We start from the raw sequence: 27,550 nt of genomic DNA, 5'->3' as shown, positions 1-27,550 counted from the left end.
TGGAGAAGCCACCTGGAAGGCCCATTGTCTCTGGATGCGGCTCAATCCTTGAGCCACTCAATCAATTTATAGATCATTTTTTACAACCCTTCGTATCAGAAACAAAATCTTTCATAAGGGACACGACACATGCCATCCAAATGCTGGAAGGTCAGTCATTTGATCCCCATACGCAGCTCTTGGTCACACTTGACGTGTCCTCCTTATATACTTCAATTCCACAAGACACTGCGTTGGAAATCATCAGAAATACATTGGATTCCAGATCAAGACCGCACTGGATCCCCACCGATTTCTTGATCTCTTTACTGGATATTGCCATGAGAAAGAACTACTTCATCTTCAAAAAACAATTTTATTACCAATGCAAGGGCGTAGCCATGGGGGCTACATATGCCCCAAGTCTAGCGAATGTATACATGGATCACTACGAAGAGGAACATCTATATAGCCTGGACAACCCATACCTGAATGCCATCGTAGTATGGAAGCACTACATAGATGATGTGATAATGATTTGGAATGGGGATAACATCGAGCTGAATAACTTCTTGACCTGGTTGAATATGAGATCTCCAGATATCCAGTTCACAATGGCAAGCAACAACGAAGCAATTGACTTTCTGGACTTAACATTCCATTCACAAGATAATCTGCTATATTGTGACTTGTACCGAAAACCGATGGAAAGGAATTCTTTACTCAAATACCAGTCCCATCACCCACGCAGCCTGCGAGACAACCTCCCTTATGGCCAATTCCTCAGACTGAGGAGGAACTGCACAAGAAGGGCAGACTACTTTAGGGAATCTGAAATACTCGTGTCAAGACTCAGAGAGAGAGGTTATCCAAGAGGCCTTCTCAAACGGGCAAAGAAACGGGCATGGTACTGCCCTCGTGAACAATTGTTGGAGACTAACCGTAAACAACCAGAGACAGACAAAATAGTCTGTGTGACTACATTTAACTCCAAAAGCAATGAGATAAAGAAGGTTGTAAAGAAGTATTGGAACCTGGTCGCAAGTGAACTACAAATATCACAAGACCCCACATTCGCCTTCAAGAGAGGAAAAAACATTAAGGATTCAGTGGTAAATGCCTACTTGGACACACCGAAACAACCTGACCTCAGGGACCTCTTGGGGTTAACACCAGTATCTGGACATCACAAGTGTGGGCATTGCAAGGCGTGTGACGTTTGCCAAGAAGGATCTACATTCACAAACACTGGTAGAACATACAAGCTTTCCCAGTTTACAAACTGTAACAGCATGAATGTTATTTATGCCATTCAATGCCCTTGCGGCCTTACATATGTGGGACAAACAACTCAGAAAGTGAAAGTACGAATTCTCCAGCACATGAGCAGACTGAGATGTAAGGTGCACGGGGCCCCCATGGTAGAACATTTTACCTCACACAATCATTCTCCCAATAACATCACATGGTGGGTACTTGAAAAGATTATCCCTAGCACCAGGGGTGGGTCAATTGCGAGGTCATTGAATTACAAGGAGTGTAGATGGATCCATTTACTTAACTCGGTCCAGAATGGGTTGAATGAGATGGAGGAGATCGCAAAACAAATGGGTCTACTCTGATAGCCAAACTATCATTGCCTGATTCTTTCATGATGCTGTGCAATCACCTTGTGTAACTTTCCGTCTGTATACTTACTGATGTACTGTGTTCCAGTTCCTGAACTTATCCATGTAATGTGCATGCTATGAATCACACTATGTAGCACAAATCATCTAACTACCTTCTCTTTCCTTTAAGTGTAATTTCACTGTGCATTCAACCCATGCTGGCCCATCTAATGTTCATTTATCATAAGCACCTCGACCCTGAAATGATTGTGCCCAGACGATGCACGACTAATGGTGTGACTGCACTGTTTCATTTGGCCACTCAACAATTGAAGTTTCCAGACGCTTGTGCTACGCACCACCAGCGTTGCATTTATCGACGTATGTGAATCCAAAACACTCCGTTTTAACATTGTTACGATGGTAACGTATGACACTCCTTGCCACAGGTGGCAACGTAGCATACGTAGTGACGTTTGCGGGCGTTCGCGCCGCACATGACTCAGGATTCACTTTTCGACACATGGGATCCCCCGGATGACGTATTTGCATTTGGTCTCCATGACAACTCACATCTTTTGACGTCAGCACAACCTGTTGCCGAGCAACCGACAGCGCTCGGCGTCCACGCGCACGCCACACTGGGCTTTTAGGCAGACGCACGTCAGACCTCCTTGCTGATTAAATCATACGAGCCAGGACCCAGAGGCCGGCGGTTCGTTCTTCCGAATAAGGTAATTGGGATCCCCATACGATCGCGTCCATTCATAGACCTTGTCCTTTCAGATTTAAGGCAATCCAGCCTAAACCTGAACCTTGCTTCCTTTCAGATAAATTTCGTCTGAAGAAAACAAGATTACTTACACTAAGGAGACAGAATTTAGACAGCGCTTCGCAAGCCAACAGGTGAGCGTCATACTTGCGCTAGTTTATCCAGCCTGATGGATAATTGACATTAGTTTTCCCGTTGAAACCCCGGGTTTTCATTATCTTCCAGATACCGATTCAATCATACGAGCCAGGACCCAGAGGCCAGCGGTTCGTTTTTCCAAATAAGGTAATTGTGAATCCCCATCCAATCTCGTTCATTCACAGACCTTGTCCCTTAGGACCCAAGGTATTCTAGCATAACCTCGAACCTTGCTTCCTTTCAGAAACAAACTTCGTCTGATGAAGCTATTTAACCCACATTAAGGAGACAGAAGGGCTTGAACTTAGACAGCGCTTCGTAAGCCAATAGGTGAGCGTCATTTATGCGCTAGTTTATCCAACTACACGGATAATTTGTAATAGCTTTCCCGCTGAAACCCTGGTTATTCATTATCTTCTAGATACCGCCACTAGACACATTGATCGTCCCATCCACACGATATACCACTGGAGTGAATCCTGAGACATATGCCGGATACTCACCCACTCCATAGACTTAGTCCATTCTGAGAATCAATTTCTCTTTTCGAGGTGAGTCATCTACCACCCTTAATCCATGTTTCATATTTCCAGTGTTAACACACACCTAATCAAGTCCCCCTTTTTACTCATAGGCCGTCTCGCTTATTTTCAAGTCCTGATGAAGACCCGCACTGACCTTTCAAGAGTGCAGTACTAGGGTCGAAACGTCGACTATTCCGTGGACCTTTGCATAGAATCTGCGCCAAAGAAAGAACTCTTCCATTGCGCAGCTTGAACTTTTGCATTTCCCTGGCCACTTTCGAATAACTTCGATTTTAAACTACTGTACATATCACACCTTCACACACACTGTCACCGAGCACTTATTATTCACTTTGTCACTCGTGTCACCACATTATTGCCTGACGGCCTTTCGGGTAATATTAATGTATACATATATGAATGACGCAATTCATATATAAAGAATTTACTTTGAATTTGAACTGTCCTGTGTGTTGTTTTCAGTATAATGATATTTGTTTTATATTGTTCAAACAATGTGTGACTAGGCCTAATGCGAAAAGCAATACTTTCACCCGACAGAACCACTGTTACCTTATAAACTTACTGCCCAGGTTCTGAGGGATACTGGGTTACCCCATTATTTGCTTAGAGGGGGACCATTAGGGGCACAGACTCTGCACCCCACAAGGACGTCAGGGGGGTTAAAAGGTGCGCTATCCCCCTGTCCAGGTCACATTGAAAAATTTGGGGGACAGCGCGTAGGACTGCAAGAAAACTCACCTACCTTTTAGACAGGAATCTCTTCGAGGGATCACCTTCGCGACATTGTTGGTCACTAGAGGACCGCTGCAGTCTGCAGCGATGCAACTGGTGATCTGCTGAACAAATCCCAGTTTACGGCAGTCATGCGTAAAGCCCTGGGGCAGGCAGGTTTTACTTCCTCCGCTTTTGGTTTCCAGTCGTTTAGGAAAAGGGGCGGCCACAACAGCAGCACAGCATGGGGTACCTGAGTATGGCATCAAGGAAGTGAACAGGTGGCGCTCCAATGCTTGCAAGATGTATGTAAGACCCCAACTGCTGTGAGCAGAATGTGGGCACACGGCAGCCGTAACTGACAGACGTGTTATTGCCTCAACAGGGCCCAGAACAGAGTACGTTTTTGGGGACTCATTTATTCGCAGGATGCAAAAATGTTAGAACCAAGGCGGCAGCAGCTCAGATGATGGGTCAAAAAACACAGATATCAAATATTGGGGCTATCCAGGGATAAGATGGGGCCAGCGCACTGCGACGCTTGATGGTCCGTACGCATCATCCTACAGGTACCCGGAGGTCTTGATCATCCACCTAGGGGGCAACGACCTCGTCCAGTTGGTCCGGAAGGATCGCCTCTGCAACATCCAGCTTGGGCTAACAACAGTGACATGGTCTTTCAGCAGCTCAACCATAATCCAGTCAGAAATCATCCCCAGGCTCACACGGGGGCATGTCCAACGGTGCAGTTGACAACTAAAGGAGGGTGTTTGAATATTGCAATGAGCACATTTTGCAAGGCCAACGGGGTACATTTGTTGGTAAGGTGGCTCACCTCAGCAAGGTGGTGTGCCGATAGAAAGGACACTCACCTGGAGATGCCTTATGCAGGGTGAGTTGGGCTGACAGGTGGAGTAAGCAGAGCATGGCTCTTCACAGCCCAGGGCACAAAAAAGCGCATACTATGGAGCAAGTCGGGCCTAAGCAGCTGTAAGAGGCTACTCCCCTCACAAGCAGAGTTAAACCAACAAGAAACCTAATGACCCCCAAGTGACGTGTATGATTGCCTCGTCAGTGAAAGGTGCGAGAAAGGAAGACAAGCAGACGACAGGACTGGATGGTGATGTGACAACCTTGATTTATGATCTAGCAACAATGCATGATGTATGACCTGTCATTTGTGAATGATTTCTGATCGTGTTACAAATGATTTCTAACGCCTCCATGATTTAGGACACTTTAACTGTTTGACGGCTTGTCATCTTGATCTATGACTTGGCTTATGTGATCATGCATTTGAAAATAATAAATTGCGGCCATGTTTTCCAACAACTAAAGTACTCAAGTCTCAGGTAATCTGTTTTGTAATGAATACAAGGAAATGTACACGTGTGGACTGGAGTGGTCCAAGTGCGGGGTTTATGTACACAAACGCCGCACACTAGAGGCTAAACTGCCTATCACAGCACAGAAGGAACTACACGCGGAGCTGACTCAAAGCCAAAGCTGAGATGCCTCCCAGAGCAACAATACCATGGGAACCAGATTTCCCATAGAAGTAGAATAGCTGGGCATTTGACGGGGGCGAGTGTGTGCAAAATGTTTCTTTGTTTTGAGTGGCAAAAATCTTTGCATTAAACCTAGTCAAAGAATCCCCACCAGAGGAGAATATTTTTTCCTAATTTACACTATACGCGCTAGGGTCAAGCATGCACGCTATAATTAAGTGCTGTTGTGTCTCTTACAGTCCACACCCATCTTCCAGCGTTATATTCTTGCCATCGAAGACCCCCACTTCAATGCCCTATTTGTATTATTCTGATCAAGGATCCGTTATTGTCACAGCCTTCACTGGGTGGCCTGACTATGACTGGCAGCTCCTGGCACCAACCACTGTGCCCCAGCAGTTTTCTTCTCACCGGTTAGCCATAGTAGTGCCAGCAAATTACACATAACAGAACAGGAACCTAAGTCCCAGCCTCCATTTTAAGACGCGCCATTCATATGAATTTTTCACGAACACACAGATCTTTGTTATTTAGCAGATTGCAGGTTTATTGAGGCAACCCAAAATTAAAAAAACAAGTTGGCGCTGCCGGTAAGTATATTTTCACTGCGGAGCAATATCAGGAGCCAAAACGTGGGCAGTATCCAGCACTTTGCAAAGGAAAGAAAGTGCTCCCGCAAGGCCCACCTAAGAAACAAGCATTTGCAATGCAATACGTCTCGCATTTGAGAGAGTTTAAGCTATTGGCATAGTGAATGACAATGCTTTTTATTCATCTGTTTTGATAATTAACACATAAATAAAAGGCATTGTAATTTACAATGCCAATAGCTTAAACTCTTGTAAATGCGAGATCTATTTCATTTCAAAGAAGCAGCCGTCATTGACCCGGGCTGCTTTTAAAATGGAAGTGCGCATGGCGCGCTGAATGTTGCAGGAAAGAATGTCGTGCCTGCATTAAGAGAAACCCATTAAAGAAAATAGACATACCGTGTAACAACAGGAGTAAAAGGACCAGTCCTAATGGGAGCTTACAAATGAAGACAAGGCAGTACTAAAAAGGGACTAAAAAGCCTATTAACGAATCAGAAGCCAGCATTTACAAAGGACAATGACACAAGCCAATAAAAAATTTGGGCGGAGCTTCAAGTCCATACCCGAATACAACATGCCTCGCAGAGCAGCGCATGCACTGCCAGGCTCGACCTAAAAACGACAAGACGGCCTGGTATGAATCTACCCTTTACAACGTAAAAACGTAAGAAAGATGCCTGGTGGCTACAGGTCAGCAATACTGCGAGCACGCGCTGCACATTGACACACACTCACGGTATGAGTAACGGCAGTGGCCCGGATTGACCACTCGCTCGTTTATTTATATCATCAGGCCGCGCCCAGCCCTCAGAGTGCATGCGGCAACAAAATATTGTAGAGGCCGCGCGGCACTCTACAATTAAAGTGGGCAGAATCTCTTAGCTGTATTAAGTAACGAAAGGGACGAGGAATGTGGATGATGAGGTAATGTTGGTTCTGGTTGACCCATGGGTTCATTTTTTGTATGAAATCCAGAAAAAGGACACGTAGCCCTCTTGAGGTAACCTCCACCTTTGTGTTCTGATCAGACTGGCAGGTGTCTGAGCCTGGGGCAACTCTTAAAAAAGTTCTTCTCTGAGCTTCCGTAACCAAGGATGCAGCAGCAGGCAGGACAATTATTTCAAGGGTGCTTTTGGAGCACAGTGACTGGCATAAGGGGCACAGAATGCCAGCTGAGCTGAAAAAGCATCTCTTCACACGCTGAGGAACTAGAGACCAAAAGGGATGTGGGGGCAAGAAGAGATTACTCTACCCTGAACACTTTCTGTTACAGATGGGCACCCAAACAAACAAGCCCACAGCAGGTAGCCATTCATTCATCAAAAGTGTATAAGTATCAGTTATACACAACTCAGTGCTTGTTATTTCATTGTTCCTTGGAGGATGAGAGCTGACATGGCCCTGCAGCGGATTTAACACGTGAACTGCAAGTTACCCAAATATTCATTCCTGCCTACAGGGGGAAATCTCGTCTGTCTAAAGATGCTGGGCCTGGTGAGTCATGGATGCTTCAAAAGGAGACAGGCCAAGCAGAAAGTATGGAGGTTCCCTCACCGGACTTGTGCCTCTGATAGGCCAGAAAGGTAGTGACAGTGCCCGTCACATCTCAGGCCTTCAGACACACTAGTCTGTTAGTATATCGTGAAATTTCCGTATAGGCTAGTCCACCTGTGATATGTTTACTACTGTGGGCGAGGCAAGTCAACACTGTGTATAGAAGGAGCGTGGTGACAATTTATAGGACAAAAAGCAGCGCATTGGTAATAATGAAGGGCCATGTTGGTACGTTTGAGTAGTGTTGCTAAGCAGTGTTTCCACACTTACACGCCCTCGCCTCTTCTTCTGTGCAGATTGCTGAAGATAACACCAAGGATCAGAGCCTGAAAACCATCCTGGACAAACTGGACATCTTTGTACTACTTGTCACCAACCCCGATGGGTATGTGTACACCCACACCACGGTGAGTTCACTCCATGTGTAGTCAGGGCTTTAAGTGGGATGAAAATTCGGAGGGGGGTCTCTCAAAAGGGGCGTGGTCAATGTACTAAAGGGTGAGCTAAAAATCTGTGCTCAGCCTAGTGGCCCGCCCGACTGGTTTTTTGCTGCTTCTCTCATGGCATCCAGATATGTAATGCAATAACTATCATTACACCTACAACAAGCCAGGTCTATTGGCTTTGTCAATGATTGTTAGTTGCATAAGGCAAGCAACAACTATGGATTCGTTGTATAGGATATTGAAAATCCTTCAGAAGTGAAATGATGAGATTGTAAAAAGAACTATATAACGGGTCTCTTTGAAATTATATCAAAGGCAGTGAAGGGTGGTACTGCTGCAGAATTAAGATTTTTTTGTGGAGAGCCCCTTAGGGACCCATCTCAGTACCTACCTGCTTTTCAGAACTGCTGGTGCTGAGCACCGGCACAACCCGGCCCACTCAAAGTCCGGGGTGTAGTGAGCTGGGCCTCTGAGCACACTCCGCTTTAGGAACTGAGGCGAGTGGGCATAGCTGCCTGACTGACCTGTGTCCTGTGGGACATCTTTAGTCCGCTTCACTTTCTTACAGATAATTCCAGGCGCAGAGACACCAGATCCTTTCATAAGTTGAAGGGGCGGGGGTGGTGGCAGGATCACAACCAGGCCCCGTCCGACCCTTGCAGCAGGAAAGGTAGGGTGACCAACCGTGCGTACATTTCACGGACGGTCCGATATTTTGGCGTCTAGTCCGTTGTCCGTTATAATACTTTTTACGGACGCCTGTAGTACATCATTCTGGGGTTTGCAGGGAAGACCCCCTTGAGAAGCGCGGCTGCCATGACCCCTTTGAGACGCCTCAGGGGTTTCACAGCAGTCCCTGTTGGGGGGCAGCTCGCACTTCTTTCAAGTGAAGAGGCTCCCACAGCTCCTCCCGGACTTGTCAATTAGCGCCATTGTCATTCTGTCTGTGCCGATTCCCTCATATAGAATGACAATGGGCCATGCTGCAGTTACAGCATGTGGTGTGTCTGTGCCTGCATTGCAGAGTCTGGTGCCATAAATGCTGGGGATGTTCCTGACTGCCAAACAACAGAAACAGTATTTTGCTTTCACTCCCAAGGGCAGCGATGGCTGCGCAGCCTCTAGTTTGAGAGTTGTTTTTTGTGGTGTGTCAGTCCAGCGCATTCCAGGAACTGAACTCTGCCCATTAATTCTCAACTCCCCTTGTCTGCATAGTTTTCACCCTGCGGGATGGGTATTTTTTGTCACCTGCTTTGGGGACACCACCACACACCTAATTGCAAGGATGTTTGAATTAGTGTGTGTCACTCTGCCATGTACAGCTTCCTGACGTTTAGTTGAGCTGACATTTTTTTCCTTCTTCTTTGTTGTTGGTGGCACCTATACCCTCCTTTTCGGCAGACTGGCTCTATCTATGCCTAGGGCACCAGGCAGGAATGGCTAAGCTTTAGAAGACACACAGCCCATGAACTTTAAAAAGAAGTGAATACAATGTAACTAGCCCGTATTTCAAAACAATAGAGAAAATAGAATTTAAAAAGTACACTTTTAACCTACTTTGTAGTTTAAGAGAAAGGAACTATTTTTAGGCAAATATGAACAGTGGCTGTGACTTTGTGCCATCGCTCACACTGAAGGGCACAATGATGAAGTGGGTTGACCTACAGTCCCTTGCTGTATGCTGTGGTGGGCTGAAGCGAAGTGTAAATGTAACAATTTAACAGGCCAATGAATGATGCTGGCTCACCAAAGGCCCCTTTATGTATTTATACCACTGCGCAACTTCCTCTGTGTCTGTAAAACATTATTTTTTTCCCCAAAGCTTTGTCCTGAATTTTGTTCTTGTGTCCTGAATTTTTGCCCTGAATTTTGGCCCTCAATTTTTACACTCAACACTTGAATTTGCACCCATGCCAGTTGGTCATCCCAAGGAAAGGGGGGGCACGCTCTATCTATCTCTAGACCACTGGCCCTCATGCTGAAACTTCCCCCTGGTTACATCAGGTGAAAATGTCAACGTTTTTTCCCTGTGATCAGGGAACCCCACGGAAAAGGACCAATGTTTCTGAGTCCATATGGTTTTTCTTCAATCTGGTGAGAAAGGCCCTGCTGAATGGTGTTTGGTGACAGGATCCCTCCAGAAATGTGGATTGCGGCGGTATCCCTGCACCTAAAACTGACTACCTTATAATCAGGGCTTACATTTTTTCCTAACACTTTATTGACAAAAGGATAATTGTTGGATCATTAGCTTTAAAACATTCTTTGAGGGGATTAATGCCCGAGGAAAATATTACAAAAGGAAGTTAAATACTTAATTTCTCCCACTTCTGGACATGTGCAAAGTGCTTTGTGATTTGTCAGAGGCAGGAGAAAAAGCACGTGTTCGCACACAATATCCCAAAGCCCGATGTCTCCATTTGCCCGCTGTTTTTCTCGGGTCACCCAGCTGTGAATTAAATTAGGCTATTGATTTAAACCCTGGGTGGAGCTCTCAGGTGAAGTGGTGTGTTTAATGATTCACAGGATTTACTACTGCTAAATATACGCATGTGAGTGTCCGAGAGAAACATATAGGCATATTTACTAAAAGTTCACGCATAGTAGGGCAGCAAGCAAAGTTCCTGCATTGCGTTGTGTAAGCGGGAGAGAGCTGAGCAGTGTCATATCTACTCAAATATGGTGCTCTTCAGCTCTGTAACACACTTGAGGCTGACTACCGCCAACACTGACACCCTTGCGCCATGCTGCAAGTGTGCCTGCATTACATGCAAGTTTGTTTCTGTGCAGGAAGGACGACCTTCCTGCACAAAAACAATCTTGAGAGGCAATCCCCCTCCTAATCATGTTGCAGAATGCATCACACATAGAAAGAGGAAGTAGTGAGGATAAATAAACATATTTCTCCTTGTTACGATGAAGCAATCTTAGCTTTACTAGCTTTAGTAAATCGGGGATCGGGTCAGATTCCATGGGTGCAAGCTCCATCCATGCTTGCAACAATAAAATGTACGGCAATGCTGAGCAAGCTGCTGCATTATGTTACATTTCTTTACAAAGTCACTCAAGGCAGCTCAATTAGCGACTGGCATGGTTTTGTGAATCCCATTTAAGGGCTTGTGCTGCCTTGTGACTACTTGCATCAACCCAGGGCAACACAAGTGCTTTATAGTGTAGTCTGATGTTTTCTTGGCTGTGGGTGTACCAGGAACCACCAAAGATGGTGAGCGTGTCTGAAAGATAAGCGAGGGCGGTGGCCTTGACACTTTGTAAATTAATAATGCATTTATCTAGGAAATGATGAACAAACTGTATGCTTTGGCTCATGGATGTCAAATAGGACTTCGGATATTGCTAGCCCTCAATTAAATTATAAAAAAGACTTATCAAGAAAGCGAATTGCCAGAACATTGAGAACTGCTACATTTTGTACATGCTTATGGAAGATATACCAAACTGTCAGACATCTGTCTGTAAGTCTTACAACACTCATTCTGGCCTCTTCCTTTCAGTGTCTTTAAGCAACTGAATTCTATTTTTATATCGTTGCTTTGGTTGGGTCAACGATGCAGTGTGGCTCTGGCTACTCTGACCACACAGTATGAGGACGAGGGACTTGATTTATATTATTACGCCTCAGAAATCCAGCAGGTGGGCCACTGGTTAAATCGAGACAATAACTGGGAAAAGAGCCTATTATCTGTCATTACAGCAGTAGATCGACTGCCAGAACACCTCATGGAGGAGTCTGGGCCCACCGCAGACCTTCCGTTCATAATTAGACAGATGGCAGCCCTTTGGCAGAAATGTGTCCAGGTGGTCTTGAGGCACGCTCCATTGCTTAGAGAACTGAGAATCTGGACGTTGAAACCAGTCAGGCAAATGATGGACACCATGTCCTTCAGAGCATGGCAAGATGGAGGCTGCACTTATTTGGGGGACCTATACCCAGATGAGTCATGTATTTTCTTTGAGGAGGCTTGTCAGGAATAAGCCCTCTGACCTGGTCACTTATTGCCCCACGTGGGCGTTGCCACTGTCACCAGAGCGACTTGGCCGGCTATCCCGTTGCACTGGTGCCCACACAAACCAAAGGTACACTTTTAACTTGCGGCTCTACTCATCATTTGATTGCACTGCTGCATAAGACCATGCGTGCAGATGCGCTGGGATCACTCCCGCGGGCCCCTGCGGCTTGGGATGTGGACAAAGATACCCCTGTAAGTAATAAGGATTGGACATGAATAAATGAGCGGCCAAACACCTTTTCATGCAACGCTTGCTTTCAATTGATTCATTACAACTTCCTCAACAGGACATATTTAACACCTGGAGACCTGCATCGCATATCCCCGACTCGATCTAATACTTGCCCCTTTGTCACGCAGAGAATGCAGATTTTTTACATTTGGCTTGGCGGTGCAGTCAGATGCATGATTTTGGACACAGGTGGCGGAAGTCATACACAGGGTCACTCATCTGCCAATATCCCCTACTCCACAGTGTTGTCTGCTGGGCAATGTAAAATTATCGAAAGATAGGAAGATCCCATTTAAATTTTTACAACTAGTGTTGGTCTTGGCTAGAAGCACGGTGGCCATTACGTGGATGGGCAAAGAGCACCAGCGATTGCGCATTGGCATAGGGATGTCATGGATTGGATTTTAGCGGACGAGGCACATGTGTTGGCTAGTGGACGAGATGAAAAGGTGGTGGATGGTTTGGCTGAATGGAGAGACCGCTACACCACATTGTTAGATCCTGATTCTGAAATGGTTTTGGATAATAGTACTGATACGGATGGCGGAGTGTGACCTGTTGTCCTTGAATTTGTACCCTGTCTTGCTTATAATGTGCATTGGGTGTATACGCCTTCTTACCTTGCATTTTACTGTCCACTGCTTTGTTGTTGTGAATATATATAAAACTGAAAAAATTAAGTTTCTAAAAAAATGTAAAAAAAACTCTTAGACATGCTGCTGTCACATGTTAGTTTACACACTTTTAGTGCTAGATTGAGGTGCTGGAGATGCGGGTAGACTGTATCTGTGACCCACGTGTAGAAGGGTCATGTAGACTGGTTTATAATTTTTGATTACCAGATGCAGCTGAACAGCAGTGTTGATTTGAAACCATACTGCAGCTGATATTAAAAGTTACTCTAATATGTAACTCTACTGTTCCGCTTATCCTTCGTGACATTTTCTTCTGTTTTGCAAGAAGTGTTCAGGAAACAGGAGTAGGCTAGAATAGGAGATATTTATATAATTATTTGTATTTTTATTATAATGTTAGATGATTTTGTATTATTATAGGCTTCAAGTGTCAGGCAGATACCAATGTTTTGCCACTTGTGATGGTGGGTTTGTGGGGAACAATGCAGCACAATTTGTAACCTGAGGGTCTCCTGTGTGTTTTTACAGAACCGCATGTGGCGCAAGACCCGATCTGTCCGGAAGGGGACAACCTGCATTGGAGCTGACCCCAACAGGAACTGGAACGCTGGTTGGGGAGGTAAAACTGCCCATTCATAGCGGCCCTTAAACACGGGTGCGGGCAGAAGCCCGTATGGTATCATACAAGTCACATGGACACTGTAAATCACAGGTGTCCAGCACAGGTCTAGAAGGGCCGGATTGATGGCAGCTTTTCATGATAATCACTGTCTTTTTAATTTAATTCCATTCAGAGCGAGACTCTTATTTGGTTATCATGAAACCCTGGCATTGATGTGGTCCTTCTCGTCCTCCTTTGGATACCCCTGCTGTAGAGTTAAAACCCGCCAGGGGCGTTCAGCAAGAGTTACCATACTCCACTAGCAACTAATTTCAACCCTGAGCAGAATGTTTCTCTTGGGTCAAAGCACAATCCTTATTTATACAAATACCTGTGGGAGAATTATTAGCCGCCGACCCTCGCCCTACATTCGAGGTACAGCCAGATATGTGACAGACTCTGCCGCAGCCTGAAGATCCTGTGGACCCGCTGACCTATGGGGAAAGCTCTGTGTTTCTCTCTAAGCCACCTTGGCCTCTGCCTTCTACTGAAATAGATCAAGAGCCTTTTTTCCATCCTTGGCTAGCGTAAAATTCTGGACGCGCCATTTCCATTTTGGGAAGCCAACTGGGACAAGACAACGGCCCATAGAACATTTTCAAACTTCTCTTTGCCCAGCTTTCCCTCCCCCTCGCCAAAAGGAGGAATTCTTCCACTGGGAATCCATGCTTCATAGACACACACCAAGTCCTCTTTCTTTGTAGAAGCTTCTGTGGGCCTGGCCCGCTTGGCATCAATTCGCCATTGCCTGCAGGAAGTGGCTATCCTTGTCCCACCTGTAGCAACCCTTGAAGGGCCATTAAAGAAGGTCACTGCACTGCCCTCTGCTTTCACCTTGGTTAATGTGCTTCTTTGCTTTCAATCAGGCTCAGGGTCCAGCAGCAATCCATGCTCGGAGACATACCACGGCGTGGAGCCGCACTCGGAGCCTGAGATCAAGGCAATCGTGGACTTCGTCTCCAACCACGGTATGGTAAAGGCCATGCTGACCATCCACAGCTACTCACAGATGATGCTGTTCCCCTACGGCTACAAGAGTGCACAGTGTCAAGACCACGATGAACTGGTGAGCTCCCATCAGCGGCCTGCTGAAGCATTCATGCCACATTGGGGGGGGGGCAGAATGTTGAAGGAAAGAATAGCTGCTATGCTTGCGCTATACCTCCAGGCAAACCTGAGGCTTAGCTGCAGAAAATGGCAAAAGTGTCTCAGAGCATAATACATGACATGGGATCACTTTCCTACCAAGCTTGTAAGAACAGTACCAGGAAGGAATCATTGGGAGCGCCTGTGCTCTCCAGACCTGGCATATGCGTTATCACATGTAATCCCGAAATGAAATCTGGAGGACAGTTAGTTTAGGTCTATTGATTGTTGTATAGCACTGAATAGGCAAACAGAGTGACAGAGTGCTTAACAGCAAGTAGTAAATTGTTATAGACAAGTCATGGGGTACATATATTGCTTCCTAGCTAAATGTAATAATTTAAACTTAGAATGAAGCAAAAATATAACAATGAAAATGAAACTGTGGTTGCAGTGAGTGTGAGAAAATGATTTGTGAGGCTATTTTGAAGATGGGAAATGAGAGTAAATTAACAGTTGTCCAGAACTAGCTAGATCCCTGACAGAGCCTATACTGTCATTAATTCAAACGGAAAGAAAAGGGGGCAATAATGAATTAATGTGGCAGCACAGTGTAGGATCTGTCAGGGATCTAGCTAGTTCGGGACAACTGTCAGGGAAACTAGCTGATTTCAGCACTAGGCAGTACAATGGGGGTTCTTGCTCTACACAGGGACAAAGGATTTCTAGAGAAGGAGATTAATACAAACAAGAGAATATTCTTTAGGACTGGAGGGAAAAAGGACCGAGACAGATAGGAACAGGAGGTCTGCAGGGTAAACTATCAAGATAGTACAAGTGCAACTAGGCAGGCAAAAACAGGGAAATGATGGACAAACTATCAAAAATGATAGTTTGTCTAGAAGTGATCTCTCTGTGAGGTGAAAAAAACAGGTTCAAGGAGTCAGGGAACCACCAATGAAGGAAAGGCAGAACTGAGATTTAGAAAGGGGAAGAACAGGGAAAGCAGCAGACACAGGAAAGCCAGAAACAGAGTACGGGTTAGAGCAAAAAGAGGAAAGTCCAAAAGGCAAATAGAAAGAGGTCAGAAAGGCCATGGGATCCAGGAATCAATGTAGAGAACAAAATACCAACACTATGGCATGATCGTGGCAGGGTTTGTTGGCAAAGAGAATGACAAGGACCATAATGCATCATAGAAGTGGGACAAAAACCTGCATGGGGAGGTGAGGAGAAACTAAGGGCCTCATTTACAACCCCTTTGTGCCGCCATTGCGTGTATTGTAAATACTATAAAGAAACAATGGTCCTGGACCAATTATTCAAGGAAGAGTTAGATTAACAGGATTAACAACATATTTGAGATTACAATAAATCAACTCCCAAACGTCGGTAAATCGTGAAAATAAATGTGCAGAAAAAACCACTAAGTATTATTACAATATATTTATTTAGTCATTTAAAGGAACAATCAGAGGGTCAAGAAGGTAGGAAAATGTTCTAGGGAACGTGTAAGAAGGAGTGCTCAAGTGTATCTATAGGAGTCAAGAGTGTTCAAAGTGTGTAGAAAAGTAAAGGGCATATATTTACAAGACTGTAAAAAACTGATAATCAATAAATAGTTAGATGCAACCTGGCCACATGCAAATTATTAATTTGAATTTGTAAGGAGAGTTTCCTTAAGGCTGTAAACAGGGGTAATGGGGAAGGGGAAATTGGTCCAGGTGCGGTAGGGGGTAGCCTTGACGTTTCGATCCGGCTTATCGGCAACAGAGGGACTTTAATACCTCAGCTATGTGGATCTTCCTCAGGACAAGGGGACGGGTGAAGTTACCCTCATCACTCTTGCAATGCTCAATTGGAGTCCAAAACCTGGTTACACCAATACCCGTACCGCGATGGAGCAAGGACGTCGATCAGATCATCTCCAGTTGTAAAAATCACGCTGTGCCCTGGATTGCCTGATTCATTCAGCCAACTTTTGCCACAAATACGGATCTGAATATTACGTTCCATGGATGGTTTGGGCATCACCGCCATGGTCTATATCTATTGAATAACGGGAATTGTCCTTAGCTGGCCCTTGCCACATTACGGGCATTGGTGTAACCAGGTTTTGGACTCCAATTGAGCATTGCAAGAGTGATGAGGGTCACCTCACCCGTCCCCTTGTCCTGAGGAAGATCCACATAGCTGAGGTATTAAAGTCCCTCTTTTGCCGATAAGCCGGATCGAAATGTCGACGCCACTCCCTACCGCACCTGGACCAATTTCCCCTTCCCCATTACCCCTGTTTACAGCCTTAAGTAAACTCTCCTTACAAATTAAAATGAATAATTTGCATGTGGCCAGGTTGCATCTAACTGTTTATTGATTATCAGTTTTCTACAGTCTTGTAAATATATGTCCTTTACTGTTCCACGCACTTTGAGCTCTCTTGACTGCTATATATACACTTAAGCACACCTTCTTACACGTTCCCTAGAACATTTTCCTAACTTCTTGACCCTCTAATGATTGTTCCTTGAAATGACTAAATAAATATATTGTAATAATACTTAGTAGTTTTTTCTGCACATTTATTTTCACGATTTACAGACGTTTGGAAGCTGATTAATGTAAGCTCAAATAAGTTGTTAATTCTGTTAATCTAACTCTTCCTTGAATAATTAGTCCAGGACCATTGTTTCTTTATAATAACTGATACCCAAGTCCAGGGCCCTTTTGGGAATAGCCCATTGTTTATAATGGCTGTATTGTAAATACAGCGCATCCATGGTGTTGCAAGGACATTTGGCGTAGGCGCAAGGAAACTGACGCATCGATGCCGATGCGTCACTTTCTTGTAAATGAGGCCCTAAGTATGCTAAGGGAAAATGTGAATTCTTTCCTATACTGATGTAAGGCCAGATTCTCAAAAGGTCCTTGTGAGTGACCTCTAGTGGCAGGATGGCAGAACCGTGACAGTCTCTTTTTCTGATATTGAGGGCCAGCACTGCTACTTCTGAATCATCTGTATATGAACTTGTATGGCAACAGAAAGTCAATTCAGATGTGTTTTGGGCTCTTCTGCTCCATTATACCCTTAACAGCATGGCGGTGCGGACTACATGAAGGAATCCATCTTGTTCAGCAATCAGATCACACCTCCTGCAGGTTTGGCTTCATTAATTTGACCCAGAGCAAGAAAAGGGGAGAAAAGGGAGAAACAATGAGAAGCGAAAGATAGGAAAACAGTGACAGAGAGATATTCGGCAGCAGCAGACTCCTGAGAAAAAACTTTGTCCCTTGCAGTTCTCTTATTTTTCAGATTAAGTTGTAACCCTCATCTTTATAGCTCGAATTGCAGGTGTGGTTGGCACCGGCACTGGTTAGTTACAGCTCAAAGGAGAAGTGTTTGTTGGGCTTGTCACTGAAGAGCAGATCAGCGCTTGTGGTTCTGTCTGTTTTTGTACTGCCATTGCCATGGGATAAATTAGGCTGCAGATGATCAGGAACGGGGTTCCAGCCCCAAGTCACTCCCTGACTGCAATTCTGCTGCATTGGGACCAGCTTGGCATGCCTGTATTCAAACATAAGTACTATCTGCTGATGACGTAGGCAAAGAGTTCAATTTGATATGGTTGAGTATGCTAGTATGATTCCTTACTGAGAGCACAATGAGAGGGAGGTAAGGACTTACTATTCTTAAATTCATATCGTTGTACCTAGAAGAGAGATATATCACCAAGGTTCGTATATGTGGAGTTAGGTATTGAAAAGGAATACAAACATACCTTTCTATATTATGTCCCTCTATACGGTGGTCACGATGTTGTGACCTGTTGATATTTGAGATTTGATCATCCCAGCCTATACCATAGTTTTACATGCATACTCCTATTGGATTTTGTGAATCCATGGCAATTTAGAGATTTAAGCAAATCGTGGATGGACATCTATGACAAAAAAAATTACAGGGAACCTTTGTGAGTCAGACTTAGGGAGACGTCTAATATGTGTCTTCTGGAGATCAAGTATTCACATTTTAGGAGCTGGCTCTTGTATCTTACATTCCATGCAGCCATGCAAGAATGTGTGCATGAAATAGGGCAGCCATAACTAATGTCTGGCATGCACATTTTTTACCCACTGAAAATATGCCTTGCTGGACACTCAAAAGTTATTTTTTGAGCAGGGTGCTTTGACAGAACTTACAGAGAGAGCTACCTTACTAGAGATGGTAACATGACAGGAGCTGCTGTTCTGGATATTACAGCTTGCATGGGAGCGCTGCCGATAAAACTGTGAACTTCAGCTGCAAGGGGTATCCAGCCACCTCATGAGGTACCTTTTATTTTGCAGAACAATCTTGCTAAAGTGGCAGCGGATGCTCTGGCCCAACTCCACAACACCAAGTACACTTATGGGACCACCATCGACACCATCTGTAAGTACATCTGCTCTGTTTCCAAGGCATTTACATTGTAGCTGTTAAAGAGTCGCCAAGGCCCTTACTACCTGCTGGTAATTTACTTTACTCCTAACCTTACTCTTCTTTGTCCAGGCCATTACTAATTGATGTGGACTCCACCTCAATGAAAGAAAAAATGCGTCTCCAAGACAACCTCTCAATGGGTGAAGGAGAGACTTGGGTTCCGATTCACAAAGGGCCTTCACACTCGCGGCGGAAGCCCCGCAGTCCTGGCGTGGGGCCCTCAATCATGGTGGGGCCACAAACACTTGTGGCAGGACCTCTGCAATGCAGTTACTTGTTGCGTAGATCCCACCACGAGTGTGGGTCCCCCACCACGACTGTGGGGCCTCTGCGGCGAGTTCAGAAGCCCTTTGTGAATCGGGAATGGGGGTTAGATCAGTCAAACCCCATTTCATCTGGACAATGTGCCTCAGGGCCTCCTTGTTCATTTAATAACCCACTCCATTTGGGGAGAGTAATCTTGGTTGATCATGCTCACGGTAGACTAAAGCCGCAGGTTATAATAATCTGCAAAAGGAAAGCCCAAACGTGTATGCCACTGAGAGCACAAAAGCAGTAGACCCAGTAGATAGAAGGAGTGGCTGAAGCAACTGATCTCTCTTCATCTGGCCTGTTGTAAGGCACAAGTCCAGACACTGACCCCTTGTTTGCTGCGCCTCGAGACACAGGCTGCACCTCAGCAACAAAGCCCAGCACCGTTGGATGCTTCTTGTCTCATTCAAAGGTATTGCATCTTGTCATTCTTTCCCTTTCTGGGGCATTGTTGAATTGACACAAAAATAGTTGCCGGTCTGGAATCAAAAAGTCAAATGAAAAATGATACATTACTTCTCAGGGGACTCAAATGTAAAGGCCCCAGTGGTTTAGAAGAGCTGGCTGATGCATTTCCAACAGGTGTTGGTGATGTTTTTTGACTACGGGCCCGATTGACAGAACTAACTTAAGCAAAAATCCTAAACTTACTACCTATTTGGTATTCACAGAAGGCACTTACTCATTTTGATATTCACAGAAGGCACTTACTAATTTTGGTGTTCACAGAAGGCACTTACTCATTGTTGAGTAAGTGCCTTCTGTGAATACCAAAATGAGTAAGTGCCTTCTATGAATACCAAAATGAGTTAGTGCACTTACTCATTTTGGTATTCACAGAAGGCACTTACTCATTGATGAGTAAGTGTCTTCTGTGAATACCAAAATGAGTAAGTGCCTTCTGTAAATACCAAAATGAGTAAATGGTAGTAAGTTTAGGATTTTGTCTTAAGTTAGTTCTGTGAATCGGGCCCTACGTACATGGGAAAGGGGAAGTGCCGGCCTGATATTTCGATAGATAGTGATGGTGACTTTGGCTGACCTAGGAGGTTAGAACAGCCCCAAGACTTTAGAGGTTTAGGGCCAGATGCAATAAGCACTTTAACAGTTGCAATCCCTCCAATTTTGCATTTGTGACCATTAAAATGCTTTTTTATGTACTAAATGACAAGTTTTTCCGACTTGTGAAAGGGGATTTTGAATGGATAATGATTATCCCGAAGGGGAGTGTTGTTTGCGTCCATTCCAAATACCAAATCGATATGTAATGTATCAATGTTTTGTGACTGAAATCTTGTCACAAAACAATGGTATTTTACTAACACATCAAAAAAAGGGTGGCAATCCATTCGCAAAAGGAAAGGGCTGACCTTAGGATCCTTCCTCTTTGAGAATGTAAAAAAAAAAAAAGGTTGGTTAAAAGTTGGCTGGGACCACTGCCAAATCTTAAACATACAAAAAGAACTTTTCTTTTTAAACACAGTCCCATTTCTTTTAACATAAATAGGCTGCATTAAAAAAATAAAATGTTTGCTCTACTGACTCCAGGTCACTGTCCCTGTGATAGGCTTTATTACTGATGCAAAAATAGTGGTCGCAAATTGCTTTTGTGGCCAGTAAACAACACATCTGGCCCTTAGTCTATCACAGTTTAGAGCCGCTTTGGGGATTCCACTGGATGTGACCGTATGACCCAGATTTTTATTAGCAAATTCAAGCCCCCCATGATTTTGATTGCAAGGAGTACGAGCACTGGCAAAGCCAACAGATCTCACCATTGGCCCTGGTGGCTTTGCCAATGCTTTTCGCCCCATGCTGTGGAGATCAACATGAATCTGTGCAGCATGGCCCAAAGCAAAATTGAAAAAAGTGAAAAAAGGCATGATGATGAGGCTCCAGCAGCCATGTCATTTTTATAGGTGCAACAAAGCGTAATGACCTGTATGCGCACATGCATCATTGTGGTTGCACACCTACACAATTCTGCTGTGCCATTCTTTTTTTATTTACTGAACCAAGATGGAACAGTTAATTTAAAAAAAATGAAAGCGCAAAAGCGTGTTTTTTTTTTAAGGTGGATGGGTTGGCATCAATTCCATGCCTGGTCCTACTCTCCCCCAAAATAAATAGCATTTTTAAAAAAAAAGATGTTGAGCAATGAAGGAGTGGGTGGGATGGAAGCAACTAGGAGTGGCAGATAGAGGGAAAAAGCAACACCCTCTAGTAGTCCTAGTACTTTGAAGTCAGTGTCTCGATCACTACATTCAATTTGTTGGGCTATCTATCCATTACCTCATCAAAGTTCTGCTGCCCTATTCGGCTAATTTATATGACAAAGAACATGTTGCATATTTGACGAATAATGCACTGTCCATGCAAATGCACTTAAAGCACTTTATAGCTCTACAGTGCAAAGGCACTTTATCCATTTATTAACTGTATATAAGATGAAAATCCCCCCCACTATCATATGGTGTAGAAATTATAAAAGTTGAGCATTATGCATAGAGCAGAAGGGAAGATTTTGCGTACAATCTGTTACTTAAATACGACGCCAATCGAGGCATTATGCATTGAAATGGGTCTGGTAAGCACCTTTAAAAGGGGATTGGCAGACATAATACGTTGGGGTGATCGTCCTTTTCAATCGAAGAACACCTTGAGGAAGCTTATAAGTGCCGAATATTTTAATTCTGCAAGGGGTGATCATATACTAACGGCTGATCTTTTACATGCACTTGAGCATTTTTGTTTAAAATTGGTACATCTGCAAGACATGAGTCATTATACGCTTAAAGGTTATTTGAAATCTTTTATGAAACATAGCTCCATGGAACATGACATCCGCCTCTGTGGGAGATTAAAGAGACGGGGGAATTAATATGGACTGGGTGTGTCTTGACCCCTCAACCCTGCTGGAACCTAGAGAATAGTGTTCGCGCCTGTATGTTATTGTTTAGGATGAACTGTTTCCCCCTAACTTGTGTTACAGATGCTTGGCAGCGAATAAATTGGGCTGATAAGATGTGTAATCTATGTAAGGCTGCTGTACAAATGATTGAGTATGTTTTATTTGATTGCCCTGCTTTGAAATCCCCCAGATGCTGTTACTTAAAACTTATTTTCGTGAAAAATGGTATTAAATCAGCTAGAGCCGCTTCCCGAATGTTATATAGCCCGGCTAATGAAATGATGTGCTATAGAATTTTTACATCTTATAAAAGTTTAAAAAATATATATTAAGTTCTGTATCATGCAGATAAATTCATTGAAAAATTGTTATAAACGTACCTTTTTTCATGTATAATGTCTTGAATCTTTTTATGCTATATTACTGCTGATCTCTTTGTAGATCAAATTCTTTAATAAAAATCTTGACAGCTGATGCCCTATAAACCTACCAGGATAATATCAGCTACTTGAAACAAACTTTTCATCCATTTGGCAAGTTCATACAGTTTTAGTGGTAAACACAATTTCTATAAAAGGCTTTGCCCAAAGGAATTCCCCACCTCCCTCTCCATCTGAAATCTGATCTGTTAGATCCCGCACAGCCTGGCTTTGAATCCAGCATGGCCCAGAAACTGTTCTAATTTCCACATTGAGCGTAGACAAGGGCCGCATGGTTGGTCTGTCGTTGCTGGACCACTCGGCCACATTTCACACAATCGACCACTCTATCTTGGTCAATCAGTTGGCGACAGTCAGTCTGAGGGATGCTGCACTCAACTTGTTCTCCTAATTTTTTTAAGGGTCACGGCCATGTTCTCACACTGGGCTCTTTTATATCAAAAAGGGGGCAGGTCATTCACCGGGTCCCGCAGGGTTCTTTGTTGTCTCCTATCTTGCTCAATATTTATGTACGCCCTCTTATTTCTCTGATTTGATCCTTTAGTTTGGATAAACGTCATACGCCGACGACACCAAGCAGTTTTTCAGATTTGACTATCCCTTAGAAGTCCAGAACTCCCTTAGGCCTTGTCTCTTAGACATTCAGTCATGGATCAGCCATAATAAGCTCAAACTTAATTCAAAGAAAAATGAGCTTTTGATTTGTGGCCCCAGATCTCCCTGGGCTGTTGACCCATGGCCTTCTAGCTTGGGCTTGCCACTCAAGCCATTGGAAGTAGCCAAGAACGTAGGCTTCAAGCTAGACAAGGAACTATCCTTTGAAGCACAGATAAATTGAGCAGTTTCTTCATGCTCTTTCCAACTCAAACATTTGAGGAAAAGCTTGAAATGTATTTCACCAATACACAGACCCATGGTGGTCCCTGTGCCAATCCTTTCTAGGACTAACTATGCAAACACCTGCTACCAGGGATTACACTCTAAGCTACTGAGTATGGCTAATTATTCAGACCACAGCTGTCAGACTAGCTTGTGGAATGCATAAGTTCAACCATTCCACTGAAGACAGACTCAAGTTACTCTGAATTCCAGTTAGACAAAGAATATAGCTTAAGGTATTTTGTCTGGCCCATGCCCCTGTTCCTGGTCGACGGGCGCCTGCCCTTAGTTCCCACATCAAGAAATACATACCTACATGGTCTTTGCATTCTGCTGCAAAGACCCTTCCCATGGTCCCATGTTTCAGAACAGCCCATTAATCAGGACGAGCCTTTCCTGTGCTTGTGGCAAAATCTTGGAATCTTTTTCGGCAACCTTGCAATTATCACGGATAATAATCTTTCCATAAGAATCTAAAAACATCTATTTTCCTAATCTCTCCTGAGGTCCCTCTGATCACTGCCTCTATGTATTTGTGGCCCATTTACGTTGTCCTAGCACCAAGATGGCATTTTGGTGTACATTTGCGCTTTATAGCTACCCTTTTCATTCATTCATTTATTCATGCATCGCGTGAAGTTCTTAAAAGTCCTGTTGAGGCAGGCATATTGAGGGTCATCGCATCCAATTCCTTCTCGATTAACCCTAAGAGCAGTGCCTTGAATCTGGCGCCTGGAGGCAGAATCACTACATAAAATGTATTCATAAACTTCCAGAGCTTCACAAGTGCAAAGCTTACAAAGTTTGAGGGAAATAAAAACAAAAAGGGGCAGCTTTAGCGATCCTCTGCAGAAGTATGAAAAGTTCCAGCATCCACAGAGGACCACCACAGGAAACAGGTGGGCTCTGACTCTCTTGACAGAGCGCTCGATTCCCAGCTCTGGCTCCCTTCTGCCACAAGGTTCCAAGTCGAACATTAAATTATTGTACATGCTACAGAATACTTACTATTGCATTCCAGACAAATTATTTGTTAGAATAGACAAATAAATCCATACCCTGTTATGGATAAAGGGGTATCCCAGAATAGCTCTCAAGACATTGTTCAGGAACCCATACAGTGGTGGCATTGATCTCCCAATATTAGGGCCTACTCCTGGGCGGCACATTTTATTATCATAAATTACTGGATGTGCACTACACAAGATCACCCAACATTCAAGTTGGAGCGAGAAACCCTCCCGGAGCGCTCGCAATTTCACTACATATAAGGGGGGAACAGGGAAACAACAGATGCTGCCCACAACCCAGGTAGCGATAGAGGCATGGTGGAGGGAAACAAAAGCCATAGGATGGGACAAGAAAATCACCCGAGACACCATTATGGAAGGGGCAATGTTTCTAGAAGTGGGGAAACTGAAAGGGTTCAAAGCCTGGGATACTATCAGTATAACATAAGTTGGTGACATAATAAAAGAGGAGGATATTATGACGTTACAATCCCTGCAGCGTGAATACCGATTAGGCCCTATGCAATATTAAAAAAACGCACAATTACAACCCGCCTCGGGCTGAGGTTCTAGAGGTATTGGAAATCCCGGCGTACACACCACTAGAAGGTAGAATACTTATGGAAAGACTGGGACGGGGGGGGGCGTATCTGCAACATATAAGACACTAAACTACAACATGTCAGATAACTGGCAGAAGCTGAGAGGGAAATGGGTGAGAGACACGGGAGAAATGGAGGAAAAAGACCACGAAGAATCACTGATGCACCCATGAGACGTAGCTCTGAAAATGAGGCTGAGTCTAATACAACTCAAGATGCTTCATAGGATGTACTTTAACTGAGACGGACTCTTCAAGATGGGAAGGGCACAGAACACAAATTGCATGAGATGCGAAATTGACAGGGGGACATTTGTGCAGACCTTGTGGAGCTGCCCCCAAATTCAGGTATCCTGGGCGGAAATAGTACAAGAGTTAAGCAATGTGCTGGAGGTGGAAGTCATTCTGAACACCAAATATATCCTCCTGGGTATCCAGAATGATGCATATATACCAAGAGCCAAGCTTCTCTTTTGTAGGTTAGGGTTAATAGTAGCGAAATGAGACGTGGCAAGAAGTTGGGGGGCACAAGAGATTCCCACGCTGAATGAATAGAAAAATGGCATGTATATGGAGGCAGAGATGGATACCTACAAGAGTAGGGGGTGCCCATGTAAATTCCATAAAGTATGGAGCAGCTGGATAAAATATTACAATCTGGAACCAGTAGAGGAAGAAGACGAAATTCAAGGGCCTATGGATATGGGCTGACGATTTTACTGGACTTTGGCTGTATGCGCATACTACAGGTGAGGGGCGGGGTACAATGAATGTTGACTTGACTAAATGCTTCTCAAGTGGTAATTTGCCCCATATTGGTGTTGTATGTGTTAACACTGTTAAAAAACAGAAAATTTATAAATATATTTCGAAAAAAAGACCCAGACAAATAATGCTATGGGTCTCAGCACCGTGGATGCGTACCTTTGCCATCTACCAGAGTTTCTAAATCTTGTTTCCACATTCTCCCCTTTCCAGACAAGGCTGATGGGACCACCACTGACTGGGCCTACGATGCAGGCATCAAGTACTCCTACACGTTTGAACTGCGTGATACTGGAAGGTATGGCTTCCTCTTGCCAGCCAATCAGATCCTTCCGACGGCTCACGAGACCTGGCAAGCTCTCATGAAGATGATGGAACACACTAGAGACAACTCTTAATCGAACGTATATGTAGAGGCCTATTGAGACATGTAGAAAATGCATTTTAATCAGGATAAATCCTGAAATCCGAACAAAACCTGCTCATTAAAACATACCTGCTATTTTCAGGATAACCCCTGACCTGAAATGTGTGACAGGTGCCGTTTTAGCATATTTTGCAATTTGGTTCCACTGTTTTATTTGTATGCATTAAAACAAGAAATAATAAATTAATTAAATGTTTCATAACTCCCTTCATGGCAAATCATTTTTTTTTAATAAAACTACATTTTTCGCTAAGAGGACTTCTAGTAAAATTAACGTATTTCTGTATTTCATAAAGTTAATGGAAGTATAAACTACAAATACGAACTGCAGGCCCGTTTCTGTAAACTGCACCTTGGGTGACTGGAGTGGGGGTCAACAGATCTACTGCCATTCAGTATGTGTCAATTTCTGTAATTATAGGGCTCCCGGTTTTATGGTAATTATTTTTTTGCCATTTCCGTTTGTATTTATCCATATTTATTTTTTGGGCATTTTTTCTGTATTTATCCACATTTAATTTTGCCACAAGCAAAAGACGACGCTACAGCTAGTATTTTTCCACATTTATTTAAATTGACAATTTTATTCGTTTTCTAGTACAATATAGTCTATATTGTACTAGAAAACAAATAAAATATTTAGGACAAAAAAATGATAGATCTTGGATGGCTAATTAGTGGGCTGTGCTGCTTTGTCGTTTTCACTCTCCTTCCTGCTTGACTATGTATCCCTTACTCCTAAAGGTGACGCAACAGCTCCAAAATATTGTGCTTCAAATCAGATGGAGTTTCTTGGTGTGCGAGATAACAAAGCTGACAAGCTGCACCCGAGTACTTCACAGGTCTTTAAAAAGACCATTCACATGTTAACAAGGCTTTGTTGTTTATTTCACCCCTTTTTACCAGACTGCGGCTGTAGAAGCCACGTTCTGTGGTGATACCAAATGCAGCAAATTTGTAGGCCCTGTTAAGTTAGCATGGCAAACTCTGCGCACTAGCATTATTCTGCTACAAAGAAATAGCTTCAGTAACGCAAGGCTTGCTCATAAAAACAAGATGCTCGCTTCAGCACGTACACTCGCATATCGCATTTCTCAACCATGTCTTTGGACATCTCTATTTCTGTTGCAATCATTAACTGGAAAAGCACCAGACTGATATCTTGCATTATAGTGGAAAGTCCCAGAAGCAGATTTGGGTCACGCAGCCAGCCACAGTACTTCTCGG

General features: G+C 43.9%; 1 protein-coding gene across 5 annotated transcripts in view; it reads left to right on the top strand.

The window, feature by feature from the left end:
• The window catches only part of LOC146855715 (carboxypeptidase A1-like), a 58,715-nt gene that overhangs the window by 19,653 nt on the left and 11,512 nt on the right, over window positions 1-27,550 (top strand). For 4 of the 5 annotated variants that reach the window (XR_014981373.1, XR_014981375.1, XR_014981374.1 and 1 more), the window contains exons 7-11: window positions 7,710-7,820; window positions 13,283-13,373; window positions 14,282-14,481; window positions 18,846-18,930; window positions 26,110-26,194. Coding sequence is in view for 2 of the 5 variants with exons in the window: in XM_085653614.1 (XP_085509740.1) it covers window positions 7,710-7,820; window positions 13,283-13,373; window positions 14,282-14,481; window positions 18,846-18,930; window positions 26,110-26,194 (572 nt within the window). In the remaining 3 variants the exon portion in view is untranslated. Of the gene's footprint in view, window positions 1-7,709; window positions 7,821-13,282; window positions 13,374-14,281; window positions 14,482-18,845; window positions 18,931-26,109; window positions 26,530-27,550 lie in introns of those variants that run through there. The other variant, XM_085653613.1, reaches the window with a different exon arrangement.

This window comes from Triturus cristatus, chromosome 4_1 (genome assembly GCF_964204655.1).
Source record: "Triturus cristatus chromosome 4_1, aTriCri1.1, whole genome shotgun sequence".
Classification (NCBI taxonomy): Eukaryota; Metazoa; Chordata; class Amphibia; order Caudata; family Salamandridae; genus Triturus; species Triturus cristatus.
This window is presented reverse-complemented; position numbering and strand designations above follow the sequence as displayed.